Genomic DNA, 20,608 nt, shown 5'->3' with positions numbered 1-20,608 from the left:
TTTGTGCATCCTAGTTTAGAGGTTCAAAGCTGCCAAAGTCTTCAATGGGTTTTGCCCATTTTCCTGTTGGAGCCATCAGGCTGAACCTCGATTTTCTTTTGTTTTTGCTTTTCCATTTAGAGTCACAGTCTAAAACAGTTATAAAAAATATAAAACAATTTTTTTTAATACAGTGTCGTCAAATTAGAAAAAAAAATTCCTCTGTTCGGAAAATGATGTCACAACCATGAAAATGAAAATAGAAACCCGAAATCGAAGAACCCTATGCGTAAGTGGGTAATCAAGCACCACTTTCGGTGACCCTAGTGATCATCTGTCGAAGTGAGACTGACCTACTTTGCAGAATAATCGGCATTCAGACACTGGCAACAACACCGTAATATGAGCAATGAATTTTTAATCAGACGTATAAATTAAAGGTATGTACACGACTAAAGTAGCCAAAGATGGTGCATGCCGAGAATCGAACGAAGCCGCCTAGCAAGCCGCCTGCACGGAATCCGAGACACCGCTAAGCCGCAACAGTTGATCTGAAGAGACAGAGAGAACATCCTGTCAGCTTCCGGGAGCAAGAGCACCAGTCCTGGACAACAGATACACGCAATCACCTTGACACCGAAACCATTTCGTGGTTAAGTTGAAAAACCTACATGTACATATCAAGTCAGCCTATTTTTAAGCGACGCCATCTGCAAGAATAATGGCAACTTCAAAGGGACACTGAAGTCCCAGAAAACGTTTTTTGTTATGTCCTGGTGGTAGGACATGTGATCATAAAACAAAATTTAACACCCCCCCCCCCCCCCCTTCCCCCCCAAAACATTGAGTGCAATATTTACGTTGTAGGCCTCATTTCGAGTAAGGAGCGATTCCGGAATTTCGGCACATTGTTCCGAACAAAGCACCAAACATAAGCATGTCGCAATACTAAGTTAATGTCTACAAACAAAAATGTTGCAAGAGAACTTTTTTCGAGGGAAGTGCTTTTTGTAACATACCAATCCTATCTAAAAATTCAAACAAAAACAAAAAGATTTTTGTTTAGCTGTTTTTTTTTTAAAGCTTTTTTAAGGAAGCACATTCATTGGAAACAGGAAATGGTGTTCTGACAATCACAAAATCAAAAGCATCGTTTTATGCAACTGTGAATGTGCAGTAGTTTAGTGCCACCACTTAGAGAGAGGATGTAACTCTTTCACGTAAAATTTAATTTTACCCGGTAGTGGTAAACAAGCCATTCGGGTTAAATCCCATCCGATGTGGAGCATTTACCCAAACTTAATAGCGGTGCTCGGGCGCAGCACTATAAGTGAAAAGAAGACACATAAAAAAATACTTTTAAACGCCAAACAAAAAAAAAGTTTTTTTTTTGTATATTTTATTAAAAATGTTATATCCCACCAAAAATAATTTTAATTGAAATACCAAAAAAAAAAGGTACATAGTATATACAGGGTGTTTAATTTTAATTCAAACATATTTATACTAAAAATCTGTCAAAGGGCAGAATAATGTGGTCTGTGCAGGTGGAGTTATGTGGCCAGGACGACGTATTACAGGTGGCTAATCGTCACAATAAGTCGAAAAATTGAAGGGCAACTCCGGTCCATACTTTCGAATTTGGGATTATGACTGTTATTAGTGCAGTCCACGTCCCTGAATTGCAAGGTGTAAATTTTTTTCTCGTTATTGTGCTTAGTTTTAAAGATACCGACGCCTCAAAGTTTTGTTTGGGGTGCGGCCAACAAAACCGAAACTAGCAGCTCGAGGCCCCGGCAACACTGGAAATCAGCCGCCATGTGAACGTGACGTCAAGATCGTTCTCGTTCAACGAGTACGCAGGCCGAGCAGCACCTACCTCCGTTGCGCCAGCCGTCTAAAGATAGGAGGTAAGCTGATTTTGTTTTAATTCTGTATACGTGGTAGTTGTCCAGCATATGTAGCAAGTTAGTGCGTATACCCAAAAGCTACTGACTGGAAAACCCGTGAACTCGTTCGGTGCCATACTCGGCGGCCGCCACCGTGCGTGCGCTAGGCCCTACTCGTCGCTTGAATACCCAAAAGCTAGCGACTGGAAAACGATTGAACTCGTTCAGTGCCGTACTTGGCGGCTGTTGCCGTGCGTACCGTCTTCCGTACTCATCGCTAGGCCTAAATTGTCATCGGGGCTCCGTGGATGGAGCGGCGTTGCTCTACGTCGCGCTGCCAGTGACGTAGAGTACTGGGGGCCCTCTCACTTTCGCGCTGCGGGTCAGTCGCAGACACAAAGCTTTTAGGCTCTCCGGCGTGGGCCACAGCGCCCGAAAAGACGTGTGCTGGACTGTATACGTCCGTTTTTCATTCTTTTTTTTCCTCGGGCGTGTAAAGGCCGAAGTCTAAAGTCCACTCGTCGAGCAGCGTTCACCCACACCTTCTCCAAGTTCCGGTCCGTTGGAAACTTGTGAAAAAGCACCTCCGGGTTGCGCAGCGGGTTGTTTGAGCAGCCCACAGCGCTACAAGTTGTACTCGGCATCTTTCGAGGAACAGTTCGGCAGTCTTGGGCGCACCGAGTCGCTCGCTAAAACGAGTCTTGGAGTCCTCACAAGCGAACAAACAAAAGGCTATACCAAAGCTACACGGGCTACAGATGAAAGCAACGGCTAATCACGCCAATCACAAGCCGAAGTAGCGGTGGTAGCGGCTCAAAGAAGCGCACTCCGCGCAACGCCCAGACCAGAGGAAAAAAAAGAGAACGATACTGACGTCACGGAACAATGTTGCTTTAGCGATCGGCAACCTGCTGGCCACCCGCTAAAGAGCAGCAGCTCGCAGCGGGTTGCATTATTTTTTATCGGCATTAGTTGAGAATGCGGCGTCCCCTGGATGCAATATTTTGGCTGGGGTCGTATTTTGTATCACTACAGCGATACCAGTAATTTATTTCATTCAGAGTTTTGGCCGGAGTTGCCCTTTAACTAACATATGTTAACCCTTTACTGACGAGATATGCAAAAACAATTCTTAAAACATTTACTTTTTAAGATATTAATGTTCAACAAGGTCAAATAAAAGAACAGAGCTGATATAACAAGAACTGTAAGATAAACTTGCAAGTTATGACCTTGTTGCCTGTGGGCAACAACAGGCAAAAGTCTAGAGGTGGCTTCCTTGCGTAACCTCTATGGATCGCTATAAAATGTCAATAACAACTTAATATTTGTGCATATGATAGCCTCAAGTAGAATGGTTCCCTATCGTAATATATTAGTTGCAAAAAGAAAACACTTGCCCATATTTTTTGGCATTCCGCCGTTCTCAATTGCCGTGTACTTGTGCGCCCAATTTCTTTTTCTCGTCAGCTATTTGCGTATTTTTCACTAGATGGCGCTGTTGTTTCAATCTTCAAGACAACATGATAAAACCGAAACTGTTAAATAAACAAAATTATTACTGTTGAGACCGGTTATAACGAAGTCAACAGGAATCGGAAATCAATTCGTTATACAGTAGACAGTCAAACCCATTTATAACGAACAGCAGGAAACGCTACGATCAGTTCGATATAGTAAAAAACATTTACAACGAACTTCCACGATTCGTTCATTGTAAGGCAGCAGCTTCTCTTTCTCTCTCATCTCTTCGCTTCCACCTTGTAACAAAACGCCGGAAAGTTTTTTTTTCTTTTTGGCATGGTGTGCAGAGTGTTTTTTTTTTTCTTTAGCCAATCATCCTTTTTGAATCACTTCTCTTCGTAGGCAACCACACTGGGAGGAAGACTTTTTTTTTTCTGTGCATGCGTGCAGTGTTTTTTTTTTAGCTTTCTCCCCTTCTGAATCGCTTCTCTTTGTCAATTTTGTTCACATCTTGAGGTTTTGCAATTTTCTTTCTTTCCTAGATTTTTTTAAGGGGAAGGGGACAGGCTAGAAGACGATTGTTTGCACGCTTTTGGAAGCCTTCCCGGGGGAAAAAAGTTTGATAAATAAATATGTTGTTCGTTATAAAAAGTATGTTTTACATGCATTTTTATTTAAATTTTCCGTGAGTTCGACATCTACAAAAATTCGCTGTATGTCGGTTCATTCTAAACAAGTTTTACTGAAGACCACTTACAATGTAACCGCTTATAGTGCAGGACCGGGTATAACGCGGCTTTTTTTCAACCACTGGTTCACCTCCCATACAACTCCATGTAATTACATACCGCTTAAAATGCAGGCGCGCGAAGGGAAATCGCGAAGGGAAATACAGGTTATAGTGCGGTTTCTGGAACAACCCGCCGACCCCGCCAGCCGACCGGCGCAGCAAGCACGCTTCCCTGTGCGGCACTAGATCACTAGATAACGGCGCTAGCCGCAAGCGGCACTCGCCACTCGCAGGGGCAAAGATGGCAAGGACGTTGCTCGAGGAAGCGAGGAGAAGTAAAGACCGTGGCGACCGCAGCGACTGGAACAACCGAAACGACTGTTGCAAGGGTCTGCAACCGTCAGTTGCCATAGCGACGGAGGGACGCACGGAGTTGGAGTGAGCCCAACTTTCCCCCGCTGCGTTGGAAACAACCGAAACAACCGCAACGACAGACCAATCACAGGTCGAGGAGAACTGGTTGCGCACGCTGCATGCCGGTCGCGGGCCGGCTTCTTCTATCTGCAAACATAGCGTCGGTGGTGACCGCCAACATGGACGGCGTGGTGGAAGCTCATCGTTCTGCATGAAAGCGCTACCCTTGACTGTGAATTTTCGTCGTGTGTTGCTATGATAACCCAGCACATACTAGAAGGGAAGATCCACCTACTCATGCGGCGATGTCGTGGCGGCACTCTCAAGATGGCAGAAACACCCGTGTTGTCTTGTTTGTTTACTTTGACTACAGTGGTGCTTCGTAAGCATTTGTGTCCTTGAGCATCGCCTGGATTTTTTATTTGGAGCATTTCATGCGCGTGCTCAAGTTCAAGGTATTACTGGCGCATACCGTATAAAGGATGCAAATTTTCACGTGTTTTCATCACCGGAGAAAAGTGATTAGTGTTAACCATCCTGAATGCTAGCAATGTCTATCTGATCACAAAATCATATTTTTACGTTGCTATATCGCTGCTATGATTACATTGTCTTTTATAATCATAGAAAAGGCGTGTAGCGAGATGTGTACTATTGGCAAAGTCGTGTATTAGAGTCGTGATCCTCCGAAACGACGTACTGCATCTTTTTCTTTTGTTTTTTTCATCCACTGTACCATCTATCATGAAAAAAATAATAATAATAATAAAGCTTTAGGCTATAGAAAACTGTCTGTCTATGTTCTGTTACGGCATTGAGTGGCAGTGCGTCCCCTTTTTAGAGGCAACGCTGAAACAGCTGACAGCGGCGTAGTGGCAGTCGCTGTGCTGACGACCCGCTGCACTTGTTGCAGTGATTGCAGGTGTGTGTACGCGCAGCGCAGAGCGGTCGTTCCAGTCGCTCCGGTTGCAATGGACGCAGTCATAGATAACTAACTCGTTGCAGATGTCTGAACCAGCCTGAACTCCTTCAGTGACGAGGTGTTCAAATGCCTTAGCGTTGTCGAAGACCAGGTCGTCCGCAACGCCGTTAAAAGGCTGCGCCAGGCCAAAGTCACTCATTTCTTTCAAAATGTGTAACACACTTTAGAGAGAAGTGTACTAGTCTGGTGAAATAAGGACTTTCCTCAGACTAAGGTTTATTTTTCATCTAACATAAAATAAATTGTTTTACAAAGGTAAGTTGTCTCATGGCATGTATTTTGGCCTGAAAAATTTATGTTTTGGTTATAGCGCGGAACCGCTTATAGTGTGGAGTTTTGCGACTCCCGTGACATACGTTATATGCGGTCTACATTGTATCCGCTATTTCATTATAACCGACTTCGGTTATAACGACGTGCAATAGGGAATGGGAAATCAAGATCGCTTTGCTGTAGCCGCTATTTTGTTATACCGTAACTGATTTTGTTATAACCAGTCTCAACAGTATGTGGTTTGTTGCCTGTAGGCAACATTTGTCAGCAAAGAGTTAATTAATTTTTCAATTAGTTAAAATAAGCACATGGTTCCGATTATAAACTTGCTGAGCGTCATCTAAAACCACTAAATCAATCAATTTTAGAAAGATTTCAAGCATGTGGTAAGTGCGGGGGCGACTTAAAGCCTTCCCTCGTGCAACAGATGCAACGCCATCGTTTTGAAAATGCAAATGGTAATCTTTTGATTTGCGTTTTCCACTTGTCACGACCGTATAACTAACCCTCACAGACCGCATCATTCTACCTTTCGTGGATATTTTAAAAAACAGATTTGTACGAATTAAACTCAAATACCTCGTATGATATTTTGTAAAAATTTGTTCTGTCAATGAGCCTTGCAAGTAAGGTTTTCGGGCCCCATCAGTTCATAGGATAAAATGAAAAATTGGCAGAAAATTCATTTCTCCCCATTTTCCCGTAAAAAGATGGAACCTAATTTTCATGTTCCGATCTAAAAAACAAATAAAAAAACAACTCCATCGATCAATATAATATGCTTCCCTCATGCCTCGTGTAAGTCTTCCGACGCCAACTTCGAAAAGGACGTCGCGCCCTCCCCAAACAGCTCCCCATTAAATGGAATAGCTGGAAATGGAGCTAAAATTAAGACCCACTCCCCGCAACATTCGTCGAGTATAAAAATTTTAAAAACATACTACGGCAACAACTTTTCTACACCTCTTTGCCATAAAAAGGGCATGAAAACATTGGACGCGTCTGGGAGATGTGCCAAGAAGAAACTTGCTGGTCGACTAGGCGGACTAGCTTGTGCCACCGGGGTGGTCAGTCCTCTCACTCAGCCTGGTGGCAGGCTTGGACTTCTTGTGGCACTCTTGGACTTGCTCGAAGTGGTCCAAAAGCTCCTGGAAGTCAATCTTCGACTTGCACAAGTCGCTCTGTGGGGCCTCGGGGGTGGTGGACCTTGAGGACATGGAAGCAAGATGGAAAAACACTCGTGAGCACCTGCCGAGTAATATTTTGCTGGGCGAGTGAAAGACAAGAGGCCATCTTATGAGCTGGTTTCAGTCTAGGGAGCAACGGAAAGTTGTTACGAAACATGATTACACGAGTTTCCGCGGTGCCCGCGAGGAGTCTTCGAAGCGAAAAACACTTCCCCCTCGTTGGGAATCGAACCCCTGACCTCTTGCTACGTAGTTTGATGCTCTATCCTTGTGCCAGCGAAGCAGCTTGAATGTCGTTACAGCTGCTGTGATGTCACATGATCCCTTAATAAAATTATGTTACATGTGATGACCAATGCCACAATTAAGTAACCACTTGACAACTATAAGTGTTATAGCCATGTTACGTGACCAGATTAGTGATGAATCAGTGTCGTGTGATGTCACTTTCCATTGTTGTGTCACGTGACATGCTGATTATGCATGTGACCGCCATTACGCTGATGATGTCACACGATCAACAGAATATAGACATTGAGTCTGTATTTTGTACATTTCAGACTTGATAAGTAGATTTTGCATCACATTACTAGGTACATCTTACACCCACCGACTATACACGAACTCATCTCTGCTACGTCACGGCGCGGTGGTGGCGCGTCGGACGCACTTCCGGTTTGTGGGTGTGGACGGAAGTGCCCATGTGAGACGTGTATTCCTGCGTTGTTTTGAAAGGAACCAGACAAAAACCTGCCTTCTTGTCAAAATGCTGCGGCTGAGGCTGTACCAAAAGGGTCGAGAGAGGTTTGAAGGTCAGTTTTCATGCGGTCGGTCCGTCCGAGAACGCAGACATGTGCCGTGAAAAGGGAAAACCAGACGCCGTCAGACCACGATGGCTTGGGCGGGAAGCATTTTGGGTTGAATTCACGGATATTTCTGGCCATCAGATTTATTTGTTTTGTTACAAAATGAACGCCGGCAAACCGTCAAGTTGTATGGACCACCTGCGGACTACATTCAGTGCGTCTTCAAGTTCAAACGGTCGCCTGATCCTTCGAACTGTCGTCTGCTCTTTCAAACATTTCTGCTTGTCGTCTGCTCTTTTAGAGGACACCGGCCTGTAGACCAAACATGGACCCGGTACTTGCGATAAGAAGTAAGTGCAGGCCCCAAAAGACTTAAGTTTGAAGGTTGGTAAGCAGGCTCGACGTAAACAATAAATACAAGGATATGTTGATCATTGTTACCAGTGGCCATCACCGACTTGTTATGCCTGATTCACTTGGTTAGATTCTGCTTGAGATTTTCAGAGTTGACGTCGACCATCTCAGCTACGGTTCACGCTTGTGCAGTCCCAGCGACGTCGCTATTGAAAATTGTGAGCGAAATCTCATCATGTGAATCAGGCTTTAGCGTACATACTGCGGCGTCCACACGGAATGAATCGCCGCATGTCAGGTTATTCACGCGAAGTTTTGCGGTGTAACGAAGCCTCGTTAATTTCGCTGACGCCGCTCAAGTAGTCACACATCGTTAGGAGGACGTAGAATCAACAATTCCAACGCGAAAAAGAGCGCGGGGACTCACACCGACGCCGACAACATTGCATTTCAATGGTTTGTTTATGGGCGACGGCGAGCTTCTTGCCCACACCCCCATCGCGCATGCGCGGCGCCGGTGGCGTCCGCTAGGGGCACTCCGGTTTGTTTGTAAACATGAGTTGGTGTATATGAAGACCTTTACTTATGTACCTAGAATAAACACACAAGGCATAAGGGCTGTACTACCACCAAATGCCTAAAAATGAAACAACTCTCTCTTTGTTGTTCTGGACATACCACACACTATGCTACAAAAGGTTCAGTTTAAAGTGGGTCTTGGCAAACCATATGGGCCATCAAAGACAATCTGACAATGGGTGCAAGCAATGCAAACTCACAATAGCATGTAGCCACATTCACCGGAATCGGTTCATTGACTGTCAAAACATAAATATTCTGCTAAAAAACGAATGACGTTTACAATTCTCTGTAATGCCGAATTAGAGCGCAGCTCTTGAGGAAGAGGAGGGGAGGGTATGCTCCTCCTCCCCCTCCGCACCCTCCCCTCATCCTCTCCTGCTCCCCTCCCATTTAGCAGGAAATTTAGCAAACATTTCCCCGCTAAATTTAGCGGGAAAATTTTTCCACTAAATTTCATGTGACATCGCATTCAATCGCGTGATGTCACACGCGGTGTCACATGGGGCTGTCGTTATGGGAAACGTCCCATAATGCAACGCGTGGTTACGCCGATGGCGAGGCCACTCAACCCGGAAACGGGCTCCTAAGAGTTGTGCTTTAAAACTGCTTTTGCAGAGAAAGTTCATTTTGAGACTGTTGTGTCCCATCATCACGGCACTGGGAAATCCAACGAGAAGCGGCACGGCACTCCGCTTACGTCTGCTGTTCCTGGGTGGGAAAGAGCTGCGCGTGGGGCACGCAGGCGAGCCGGGTGCGCAGGGTGTGGAAGGCCTCGCTCTGGGGCAGCAGCATGAGCAGCCCGTACAGGGACTTCACCAGGAACGAGTTGCGCGGCGTGTCCAGCAGCTGCAGCCGCAGGTCTGCACCCGATGAAAACCAGGAATGTTCTAAACATGCGGTGTGCTCCTATTGGCCCTTTGGCGGAGTGGCCGGTGTGCCAAGTGAGCCCAAAGTGAAAACTACAAATAGCCCGGCAAAGCCCAACACGGCGTCAATATGACGTCTATAGCTCGCCAAAGACAAAATAAATACCAACACCTCCCGCGATGCGCGCAGCTTTGCGTTTAGGAGGGCACTTCCAAATCTGTAATCAGAGCTGTACAAGTATGGCGACGACTGTCAGAGGGTTAAAGGACCTTTCAAGTTGAAGGAAATACATCAATTGATAATTCAATACTCTTCTTAGGATGCACCACTGCAAAAGATTGAAAGAATGAGGAAACAAGAGGTAGACAAACAAAAGACAAAAAGAGGGCACCGACCCAACTCTCTGTATATTCATCCCCTACTCCTTCACAAGAAATGGGCAGAATAGTACCACGTCAACTGACCTTTCTTGAGTATAATAAGCACCGTCTGGGGAAAATGAAGGGCAGCAGATCGTGCCTCACCCATCAGAACACATCGACAGAGTACCATCAAATACCGTGGAAGCCAATACTGGCAACTCCCGCGGAAAACGGGCGAAAAGTGATTGCAGCGCCCCTGGCGAGCTCGGAGTCTCCGCTGGCAGACAAATTCTCTAAAATGCATTGGTTTTGCCTATCTCCGTGCGAGGTGACCAACGAAAAAAAATTGTCACGGACATTCGCTGCTTTGAAAGTTAAAAAATGGGTGCCAGCTCATGAGTGAAGGACATTCTCTTCGCGTGGGAAAGATGTTACAGCTTTCTGGGTGCAATTTCAAAGTTCTCCCGAAGAATACATTCTGTCACAACTTATGTAAGCCAAGCAAAACACAGATGTATGCCTTCGCGCTGTTTCGTCAAAAAAGGAAATGTACGAACATTTCAGAACATAGCTTCGTTTCAACTTCATTGTTCTTATCAGTCAATTCGTTTTGTCGTTGCAATTCCCATTTCTCATGAGTGTCTTGCTTATAACCGTTTCGTCGAACAGGCGAGCTGGCTAATCCCGTTAAGATCGTCTCCGGATGAAGAAGCAGAAGTCAATTTCGAACCACGTACGTTACGGCGATGTCAGTATGTTCCGAAAGAAGGCATTGTGCATATGCAAATCTGACGCGATTATAGATTAACAAAAGCGGAGTTACGAAAAAAGCAGACTTCTCGCGCTTGCAAAGAAAGAAGGGGAGAGCGTCGTAGCCCCGCGAAAAAACATGATTTCAGTCACATTATTTACAGTGCACAAATTCCGATTGTTAGCGCGGGGACGACCAACATCTTCTGCTTCGCTGCTTCTTTACTTCTACGATAAAGTCCGACACCCGTTGAACCGTCTCCACTCTTTCCATTTTTGAGTCTTCTTTCTTTTATATTCTTGAGGCGACGCCACTCTGCCGCGTTATTTCTTCCTCCGGCTTATATGTTGCTGTGTATATTTTTTGTTTGCTTTTTGTTTTTTTCTTTTTTTTTTGCCCGACGTGGAAACAGTCGCTTATCCTTGCTTTGTTTCGCTTAGTTTTTACTCCCTTTCCTTCGCTTCGGCACTTACTACCCCCGGTCCGTCTGCGCTAGGCACGGCCATTTTGAGGGCCGTCTGCAACTTTGCTGTTGTTGTTGTTTTCTTCCACTGTCGTCTGCGATAACCTCCTATTTTCGCCTTCGATTGAGTTTCTAATCCAAAATCGTCATACGTGCTTTTTGATATTTATTAAATATATTAAGAAGTGTAAGCTCGTTATACATTTTTATTCGAATTTTATTTGTGTACTCCGGCCGGCACGTCTGCTACGGGTCATCGTTTGTTGATCAACCGGCCGCATTCAAGAACAAGTTTGTGCGATGTGGTGCCTACCATTGCAAGAACAAGTTTGTGCGATGTGGTGGAAAATCTTCCTTCTGCTTCCTACGTCAACCTACAGACACCTACGTCAACAAGTACTTGAATGCACTTTTAAACTGCTTCGTCAAGCGAGCGAACGAGCAACCCGCCAAAGTCACTAGAAAAAGAAATTCGAAAGCAAAACAAGGTTACTCACTGCTAGCACATATAGAAGATTGCTGCCTGCAACCAAAACATTTCTGCGACTCTTTTTTACCGGGCAGTGTGAGCTGCACTACGTTATTTATTTCCCCTGTTTTGTTTTTAGTTCGTACCTATGCCGCGAAAGCAAATAAAGAAATGTACAAGCAGCTGAAAAGAAAGGGACGCTTTCTTCATTTTTCATTAGTTTCGTCTGTTGCTTCCGCTTTGTTTGTCGTGAACTCAACACTGGGGGCGACCACCAGCTATTCATTTGCTGCTTTCCATTTTGCTTTCTTTTTTTCTATAAGCGCCGCAACGATCGTCGTCGTTGAAATAGTTTTTTGCTAGCTTCTTTGTTTTATTTGCCGTTGTTCGCTTCTCTTTCCCGTTTCTTCTTATTTTCGTCGGGAATGGCGACACCATTTTTTCTGCAAAGTTCGGTAAGTGTTTGCACGGTCATTTTTATCCTTACTTTTTGTTTTGTTTTTATGCTCCAGCAGCTCGTGCGCCTGCTCTGGTAATATTAACATGTCGTTTTTGCATGTTTTAACGATTACGACGTAGTTCGAGTAGCTAAACGCCTTTTTTCCGCTTCCCAGATGCGTTTCAAACGCGTGTGATCCCCTGAGAGGTGTTTGAGACCGCTAAATAAACTGCTCTATCTTTGTTTATGCGCGCGTTGTTATTCGATTGTCGTTGCAGTTGCGATCAGCGGATTCCGCTTTGCAAGCGAACTGACCGTAATAAATTGTTTCTGCTGTTAGGGTGACGATACGGGGCTTGTAAAGCTCGAGGACGTCGCGGAGCCTATACTTTTCCATTGCGACGACTGCTTCCGTAGACTCCGAGTCCGCTAGAGGCGCCACTGTCACGTTCGCCGCCGCTCCTATGTGTTTTCGGAGGAGTTTCCAGTATTGGCGAAGCTATATCGTATTTGGTACCATTGTATCAAATTTTATTGCTTTTTATGCCCCACACTACCAATGCTCAAACAAAAATCGTAGAAAAGGACGATACACACACGGATAGGTGCCAACGATGTTGGTTCCCTCCAAAAATGAGGACTGTGGGAAGTACTACCAGGATTGTACACAAGCACAGAGGCTTAGTGGAAAAATGTTTGTTCTACTTATTTCCAATGAAGCAGTAGAAGACAAATATGCCACAGTAGTAACTCGGTGCCCTTAGTTTCTTCCTTTGTCCATCTCCCCACCGTGTCCTTGTCCTTTTCTGCTGTTGAATCAGCAATTCACCCCAGCCTACACCTTAATGCTTGCAAACTTAAAGAAAAGCTGAAAAGGTTTCTCTTCTTCAAATATACCGTGCAAGTTTCAATGTAGACACATGAAAAATAATGCACAGTTTTCTTTCGATTTTGCACTAAAAAATTGTTTATTTTCCATCATGAGCGATGCGGCACTAAGGAAAAAAGTCACTCTTACGTGGCTTGACGAGCTCTCAGTACCTCAACAAGGCAAATGACAACAACGCGACAGTAAAAAGTTTTCATACGTTTTCTGCCTGCTCGGTTCGTCCGAGAACGTGAACAGGGGCCGTTAAAAGGAAAAACAGACGCAATCGGCCCACGATTGCTTGAGCTAGAAGGCACTTTGAATTGAATTCACGGACACTTGTGACCGTCAGATTTATTTGTTTTGTTCCAACACGAAAGCGGGAAAACCGTCAAGCTGCACGGACCACCCGTGGACTACGTTCAGTGCTTCATCATGTTCAAACGGCCGCCTCATCGTTCGAGCTGTCCTCTGCTCTCTCAAACGTTTCTGCTTGTCGTCTGCTTATTCAAACGACAGTGGCCCGTAGACCGGACGTTGACCCGATAAATGCAATAAGAAGTGCAGACCTCAAAAGACATTTAAGTTTGAAGGTTGCTTCGGGTAAGTAGGCTCGGTGTACACAGTAGATATAAGGAGATGTTGATAATTGTTACCAGTGGCCATCACTGACTTGTTATGCCTGATTCACTCAATCCAATTCTGCTTGCGATTTTCAGTATCGACGTCGACATCTCAGTTACGGTTCAGGCTTTTGCAGCCCGAGCAACCTCATCACTGAAAATAGCGAGCAGAACCTACCGTATTTACTCGAATCTAGGCCGATAGCTTTTATAAAAAGATTAAAATCGTAACTCGGGTGTCAGCCTAGAAACGAGGATGCGGTTCACACCTACACCACTTCGCGGGAATGCCAGCTACCGAAACCGAAACTGCCATATCTATTCGTGGCCATAGAGTCACGCCGCTTCATGTTTCAGAAAACTTTTGGTGCACGAAAACAACCAAAACAGCAGCAGCCAACGGGCCCCCCCCCCCTTCCCCCTCCCACCTCCCCCCCCGCCGTGGCCGTCGCTCCCGCGCATACCTCGGACGTCGGGTTTCGCGCCTCCCCTGCCGTGCAGCTCCCAAATGCCCCTCGCTACGCGAAGGGGGAAAGGGAGGAAGAAAGACGCCATGCGCCATGCCAGCCATGCACCTCGCTCCTTGCCCTCTCCCTTCTCTCCTTCGCAAATGCGCACACACAGACAAAAAAAAAAAGTTTACTTTTGTTTGTTGTAGTGATGGGCCAAACTTTTGCCGAATCGAAAGTTTGGTGCCAAATTTCAGCAAAGCCGAACTTTTGCCAAACTTTTCTAAAGATTCGGCAAAGATTCAACAAAAATACACTGTTACCATACTTAACATTGATATTTCATTTTTCTTTCGAAAAAAGGTTTTAAGTTTCTTTTTTCTTCACTTAAGGGGACACGTACACCCCCTAGGAGGGTCAACTGTTGAACCCTTGGCTTAAAATTAATGAAATTTACAGGGTAGGCTGGTGGTCATGCTAGAGGGTGCATAACAAAATGTCATGTCTGTCGGTTAAGTGGGAAGGAAATTAGGGCAGCTTTTATCAGCAACATACCTACATTGTTTAGTTAATCTATCGTCAGAAAACTATCACAATATTCAAGATTTTTATTTGCTAGATATGTAGCAGAATGCCTAGGAGGTGCGGCTATGGAAAGCTTTTTGTAAAAAGTTATTTATTTCTATGAATTTTCTCTTCTGCAAAATTGGTCAACGTTTTGGTCTTCTGTCTTCGACAAAATGTCAAAATTTTTTATAAAAGGCATCCTTAAAGTGACAAAAAATCTCCATAGCCGCATTCCTTATTAAATCTCAGTCAAGAAAAGTGAACAACGAGCCTTCCCTGTATCGCCATTATCAAACAATAGGTTGACTAATATGGAATCTATACCAAAAATTGGAACGGAGAAAAATGCGTTAAAAGTGCTCCAAACCCTAACTTCTCTTTAGCTTCGGTGGACAGAAAATAATTTATAAAAAAATAACTACGCAGTGTAAACCAGTGAAAAGTTCTGGGAATACTCTCGAGACGTTGGTGAATGTAAATATGTAATAATTCAAAATCAATGTTTTTTGCAGAAATTCTTTTTTCTGGGTAGAGTCCCCCTTTAAATGCAACATGTAATGCATATTGGCACAGTTATTACTAAATAAGGTCATATTCTACAAGATAATTGCATCGGTGTCATTTTTGTGTTTACTGGTAATTTTAGTGACTCCTTTCAGAAGTGGCGTGACAACGAGGTTGGGTAGCGAGTGTGGCGAAGTCACGAATCCCGCCACGAGAGTTTCGGTTTTGAGGCACCGTGTTGCCTACACCGAACCGCGCCGTAATCGCTGGTTGTACTACACTGCACGATGGTAACCTAACAACTGCACGGCGTCCATTTGCAATCCATGGCTCCGTCGCGTTCTCGCACGTGCGCAGACATTTGCCGAACTTTTGCCGATTCTTTGCCAAACTTTGCCGAATCTGAAGTTTGGCAGATTCAGTCCATCACTAGTTTATTGCTCACGGCGACTCGCGGCGGTGCTCGCGTCTCTATTTGAAAACGCGAACATAAACCGCTAACACCATCGTCGGTATCGTGGCCGATTTAGTATTGTATATTGGAAATAAATGCCATTCTGTGTTTAGTTTACGGTGTTTTCCCGTTCATTTCTGATCAACCTAGAATAGAGGATCTTTTTTTTTTTTTTTTTCGTCTTTGCCGTTTCGGGGGGTCGGCCTAGAATCGAGTAAATACGGTACTGACAATGAGAATGAGGCTTTAGCATCCATTCTGCAGCGTATACGTGGAATGAATCGCTGCATGTTACATTATTCACGCCAAGTGTTGCGGTGTAACGAGCCTCATTACTTTTGCTGAGGCCACTCAAGTAGTCAGACTTTGCCAGGAAGATGTAGAATCAACAATTCCAATGCGAAAAAGATTGTGAGGACTCACACTGACGCCAACAACATCCCATTCTAATGGTTCGTTTACGGGTGACGGCGAGCTTCTCGCCCACACCCCCATCGCACAAGCATGGCGTCAGTGGCGTCTGCTAGGGGCGCTCCAGTTTGTCTGTAAACATGAGTTTGTTTATAGACGGTCGTTTCTAACTCGGTTGTTTTTCGAAAGTGCTTCAGCTCCCTTCTAAATTCCACTCAGTAAACATTTAGCAACTTCAGCCTCTGGCGGTCATTGCATCAAGTACACAGACATGTTTCATCCCCAAGGTTTACACTGAAAAAGACGGGCAGGTCTGGATCACTCACAAGTAAAGATTGGCGACTCAATGAGCTGGACGAGCTTGTCTATCTCCGTCAGGAAGTCCACAGTCACTTCAATGTCGCTGCTGTGCATTGATACGAGCTAAGGAAATAAAAACACTGGAAAGCATAGGACATTCTCAAAAATCAGTGCCATTTAACAATGGAAACAGGGGTGGAAGCGGGCTAGAGCCTTTTGTATCAGGGCTGGGAGCAGCAAAAGTTCCACTTTGGAGCAGTTTTGGAGCAGTAAAAGGCTCGCTTTAGAGCAGCTCGGGAGCAGCAAAAATAAGTTTTGTAGCCGTAGAAGCGGGTTTTGGAGCAGGTCACGGAGGTCAAACAGGTGTTTAAAAGTGATTTGTTGTTTCTAAATGTGAAAATGTAGCAAAAATATATGCATGCACATCCCAGAATAATTTTCAAGCAACATACATACACACCTTTCTATTTCTATTGCATTGAAATATGGAATATTGGCAATTTATGCAAAGGAAAGGCTTTGAAAACCATTCCGGCAGCAGGCAGAGTCATGATAGACTTTATATGGGAGGCCCCGACAATAAAAGCCTAACTTGAGCCACGCCAGTACAAAACCGTCTACTTAATAGACCAATTGTAAACATGTATCCAGAAAACTAAACCACTGCAAGGTGTCAGATAAACTACCTTCGCTGACTACAGTTTTTGTTTAATAAAGAATACACATGTTCAATCAGTGCTTAAAAAGCCCTATATCAAGTTTAGTAACAAAATACAAGGCTACTAACATTTGACAAAAATTCAGATGCAAAATAAAATGTGTATTTTATATTTTTAGAATACCACAGTCACTCGTACATATGCAGCTTTAAGCATCGACTAGAAGAGCAACGCAACCTTATGTACTCCATAAAATGCTGTGCATTGCGTGTCTCCATAAAAAACATTAAGGTACCACAACATGTTTCAGAATAAAGCAGTCCTTGCTGACTTGTTTTCATTAAATACAAATGTTCTTAATCCGTGTTCACAAAATACAGTAATCCCTACACTTAAGTTAACATACAAAGCTATATCTATATTACTTTAGATGGAAAATATATTGTCTTAAAAATATCACAGCCACTAATACATATGCAGCATAAACACTGACTAGAAGAGCCCACAGGCTCCATGTTAAAAAAAAAAAGGGTTGTGACTAAGCTGAATCTGTGTAATTTAGAAACAACTGAAGTTCACCTTTTCTTTCACAGTTTGAAGAGCAGAGTCAATTTCTTTTATGCGCTCGAGTACTTTGGGCAGTTTAGAGTTCACATCACTTAGCAGGAGGTGTCCACTCCCCACCTTGTCCATGTCCTTAACTGCCTCACCCTTGCTTATGAGTTCTTCTGCACTCAGTAGAAGCGCTTTAAGAGAAGACAGTTTGAACAAGACTGAAAATGAGATGTAGCTGATCAGGCGCTGATCCCTGCGGGGCAGGCTGCCTTCTTACGTGACAAAAAGCCCACCAACTTCTCTCTACCCTACCCAACCCCAACCCAACCCCCAACCCCAACCCCCCCCCCCCCAACCAGATACACCTATACCCGAAACTTGTACGAGTAGAGTGGCTATAGCAAGTTAAGGTGCGCTCACGACAGGAATCGGCAGCGCGGGAGTGTTGTACGGCATTTCTGATGTCACCCCCACTCCTCCACGCTAAAGGAAAGAAACAAAAACCTGTGTAGCACTGCCAATTAACCAACTCGCCTAAGATCGCGGGTATTGTTTTCGCTAGTGGTCTGACGGCGGGAGACAATACACGACAGCGTGCACATTCGCGCACACAATGATGGTTTTGGTTTCGTTTTGACAAGATAAATTGAGCTCGAGAACGGATGTGCCTGTGCTCGCGATTCTTCACGGCTAAGCGTCCAAATATGGTAGGCTACCAAATAACAGGTAAAGCTAGTAAAGACCACTTACTTCTGCTCATGTTAATGGCCAAGGTAGCCCACCAGTGCCGAGGCACCAACTCCCACGATCACGGCAAATCGGGACCACGGGCAACTGCATGCACGCTCCAACCGCGCCAACCAACTATGCCCGAAACCAAACCGATGTGTTCGTATACCAAGCTCTTTGTAGTAAAAAAACGACATCGCACTCTCGATGAACTAAAATCGACGCCTTGCCCTGAGATTACACATGGTTCGGAGCCCCAGTCGAGTTGGTACGAGTCACCCGCAGTGACACCTAAGCAAAAGTACACACCACATGGTGGCCCGTAGCCAACCGTTTTCCACTAAATTAAAAAAAAACACTAAAAAAAAAAAAAGTTGAAATTGGCGTTTTGGAGCAGGCTGGCGCAGGGAAGTGAATTGGCGCAGGGTGGCGCAATTGGCGCAGCGCTTCCACCCCTGTGGAAAGAGCAGTCCAACTGTTGCTATACTAAAGGTAGCAATGAAAATATTGCTTCTGCAGAATAGGGAACAGTCAACCCTCTAGATCGGGGTTTCTGAAACTTTTTCGTCCCAGGGAGCCCCAGCAAGCCTCAAAAAGTCCCAAGAACCCCCCCCCCCCCTACCTTTTTGCCAACTGATAATGCTGGGCAATAAAAGTGTTTAGAGTGTCAAAAAGAGTTAATCACACTGACAAAATAAGACTAAATAGAGGGCTATAGACAGAATAGGGAGGCAGAAAGGTTAATCTGGGGCACAATGTAAAATATATACTATACAGATGAGTGCAAAGGGTGAGGTTGCTTTGTACGTAACACCAACTCAGTCCATGGCTCAGTCCATAGAAGTTATGGAACCCAGTTTGAGAACCCCTGCTCTACATCAATGCAGACAGAAATTATTTTTTTGTTGGCAAGTTACTTTTTGCTTTGTTTAAGTTTCGATGGTGTAGACCAGGGGTTTTCAAATGGGGGTCTGTGGACTCTTCGGAGTCCCTGAAGCCCTCAACCGAAGCCCCCGACTGTGAGTCAAGCCAAGCAATAAACCTTTTGATGTGACACCTCACCCGAAGGGGTGCATGTACGGAAACTTACCTATACAACGGGAATAGACTTTACCATAGAGTGGTAGCAAATGACGCCAGTGGCGTCACTAGGGGCAGCGGCACCCGGGCGGTGGCTCGCCGAGACACCCTCGCATCTCCTGCTCTCGTGGCCCGCCCACCGCGAGAGCGGTGGGGGGGATTTAGCTTGTTTTAGCTAAACACAGTCATAATCCCAAATTCAAAGATGTTAATTGGAGGCACCCTTTAAGGTAAGTACCGCACACAGAAAGACGAAGATAAGAACACGGTTATAAAAGTTCAGTTGTTAGTTCAGCACTCGTCCCGTGTTCTCTCCACCTCCATATTTCTGTGTGCTGTATTTACCTAAAGATAAGCACCAAGTGAGTAGGGTTGATTATTCTCCATTCCAGAGCTTGAAAGCCGTCAACTTCTGTGTTTTTGTGCAATCCTCGACCTGCTAGCACCAATGTACCACAAGACCTTCACTAGCAAGAATGTTCATGCCGTTGTCGCAAAAACTGCCAACCAGAGCCTTGTGAAAACCGAAATGCCTACGTGTAACAAACAGCTAATGTAGCATGTCTGATGGCACATGGTGCAAGAGGGGCCAGAAAAGTTGCAGCATACAGTGTGGGACATGTTTATTGACTCTGGATGTTTGCTGGACATCCTAACTATGACCTGGCCATATTTTGTGTAATTGCAGCCATCAATTTAAGGGGGGATATGGCCTGGGAGGGTAAACTTTTGAACCCTTCACCCAATTTGGTTCAAATTTTGAGGGTTATTTCAGCACTATGAGGAAGGATAATCTGCAAAGTTTCAGCATTATTGGTCAACTTTACAGTATGCTACGGTTCTCGCACTTCAGAAAAAAGACACTTCATTAGGAAGTCTATCGTAGAAAAATAAAATTAGCTGGTGGCAAACTTTTTGCTTTAATGTGAAGAACAATACCCACAGTGCAACCTAGATAAAAATTAAATTGCAAAATATTCAATTATAACAAAAATAAGAACATCCCAAAATTTAAAAAGAAAATGTAAAATTTTTGTTTCAAAAAAATATTTTTTTTTTCATGAAGGAGTAGATTTTTTGAACTGTGAAGTAGTCTATCTTGTTCCCCAGAAAATTTCAGTCCCAGAAAACCTTGAATGATGTCCCTCTGCATTCAGAATGTCAAACGATAGCTTTCCTAAAACAAGAATTCCTGCCAAAAAGTGAAACTGAGAAAATTGCGTTTGAAGTTTCAACTTTTTTTTTTTTTTTTTTTCGGACGATGCCAGAAACTTGAAATTTACTCGAGTCATTGGTGGCACCTTCAACTACATGAGCATGAAGAGGGCAGTGCGTTGAGGCCCCCGAAGAGATTCGTGAGCTTTGTAAAACCGATGCCAGTCTTTTCCAACGACGCCT

The 20,608-nt window shown here is 44.5% G+C and overlaps 1 protein-coding gene across 2 annotated transcripts in view; it reads right to left on the bottom strand.

Moving 5' to 3' along the window:
• Positions 1 to 380: 380 nt before the first annotated feature.
• LOC121836081 (protein VAC14 homolog) overlaps positions 381 to 20,608 on the bottom strand; it is a 103,051-nt gene continuing 82,823 nt past the window's right edge. Inside the window, exons 14-17 of one of the 2 annotated variants that reach the window (XM_042290779.1) lie at positions 16,214 to 16,293; positions 9,358 to 9,520; positions 6,813 to 6,937; positions 381 to 530 (exon numbers count right to left, since the gene is read on the bottom strand). In XM_042290779.1, the coding sequence (XP_042146713.1) occupies positions 478 to 530; positions 6,813 to 6,937; positions 9,358 to 9,520; positions 16,214 to 16,293 (421 nt within the window). In that variant the 3' untranslated portion in view covers positions 381 to 477. Of the gene's footprint in view, positions 531 to 6,761; positions 6,938 to 9,357; positions 9,521 to 16,213; positions 16,294 to 20,608 lie in introns of both variants that reach the window. The other variant, XM_042290782.1, reaches the window with a different exon arrangement.

This window comes from Ixodes scapularis, unplaced genomic scaffold, assembly GCF_016920785.2.
Source record: "Ixodes scapularis isolate PalLabHiFi unplaced genomic scaffold, ASM1692078v2 PGA_scaffold0__279_contigs__length_252992795, whole genome shotgun sequence".
Classification (NCBI taxonomy): Eukaryota; Metazoa; Arthropoda; class Arachnida; order Ixodida; family Ixodidae; genus Ixodes; species Ixodes scapularis.
The sequence above is the reverse complement of the archived record's forward strand: the minus strand, read 5'-3'. Positions and strand labels throughout refer to the sequence as shown.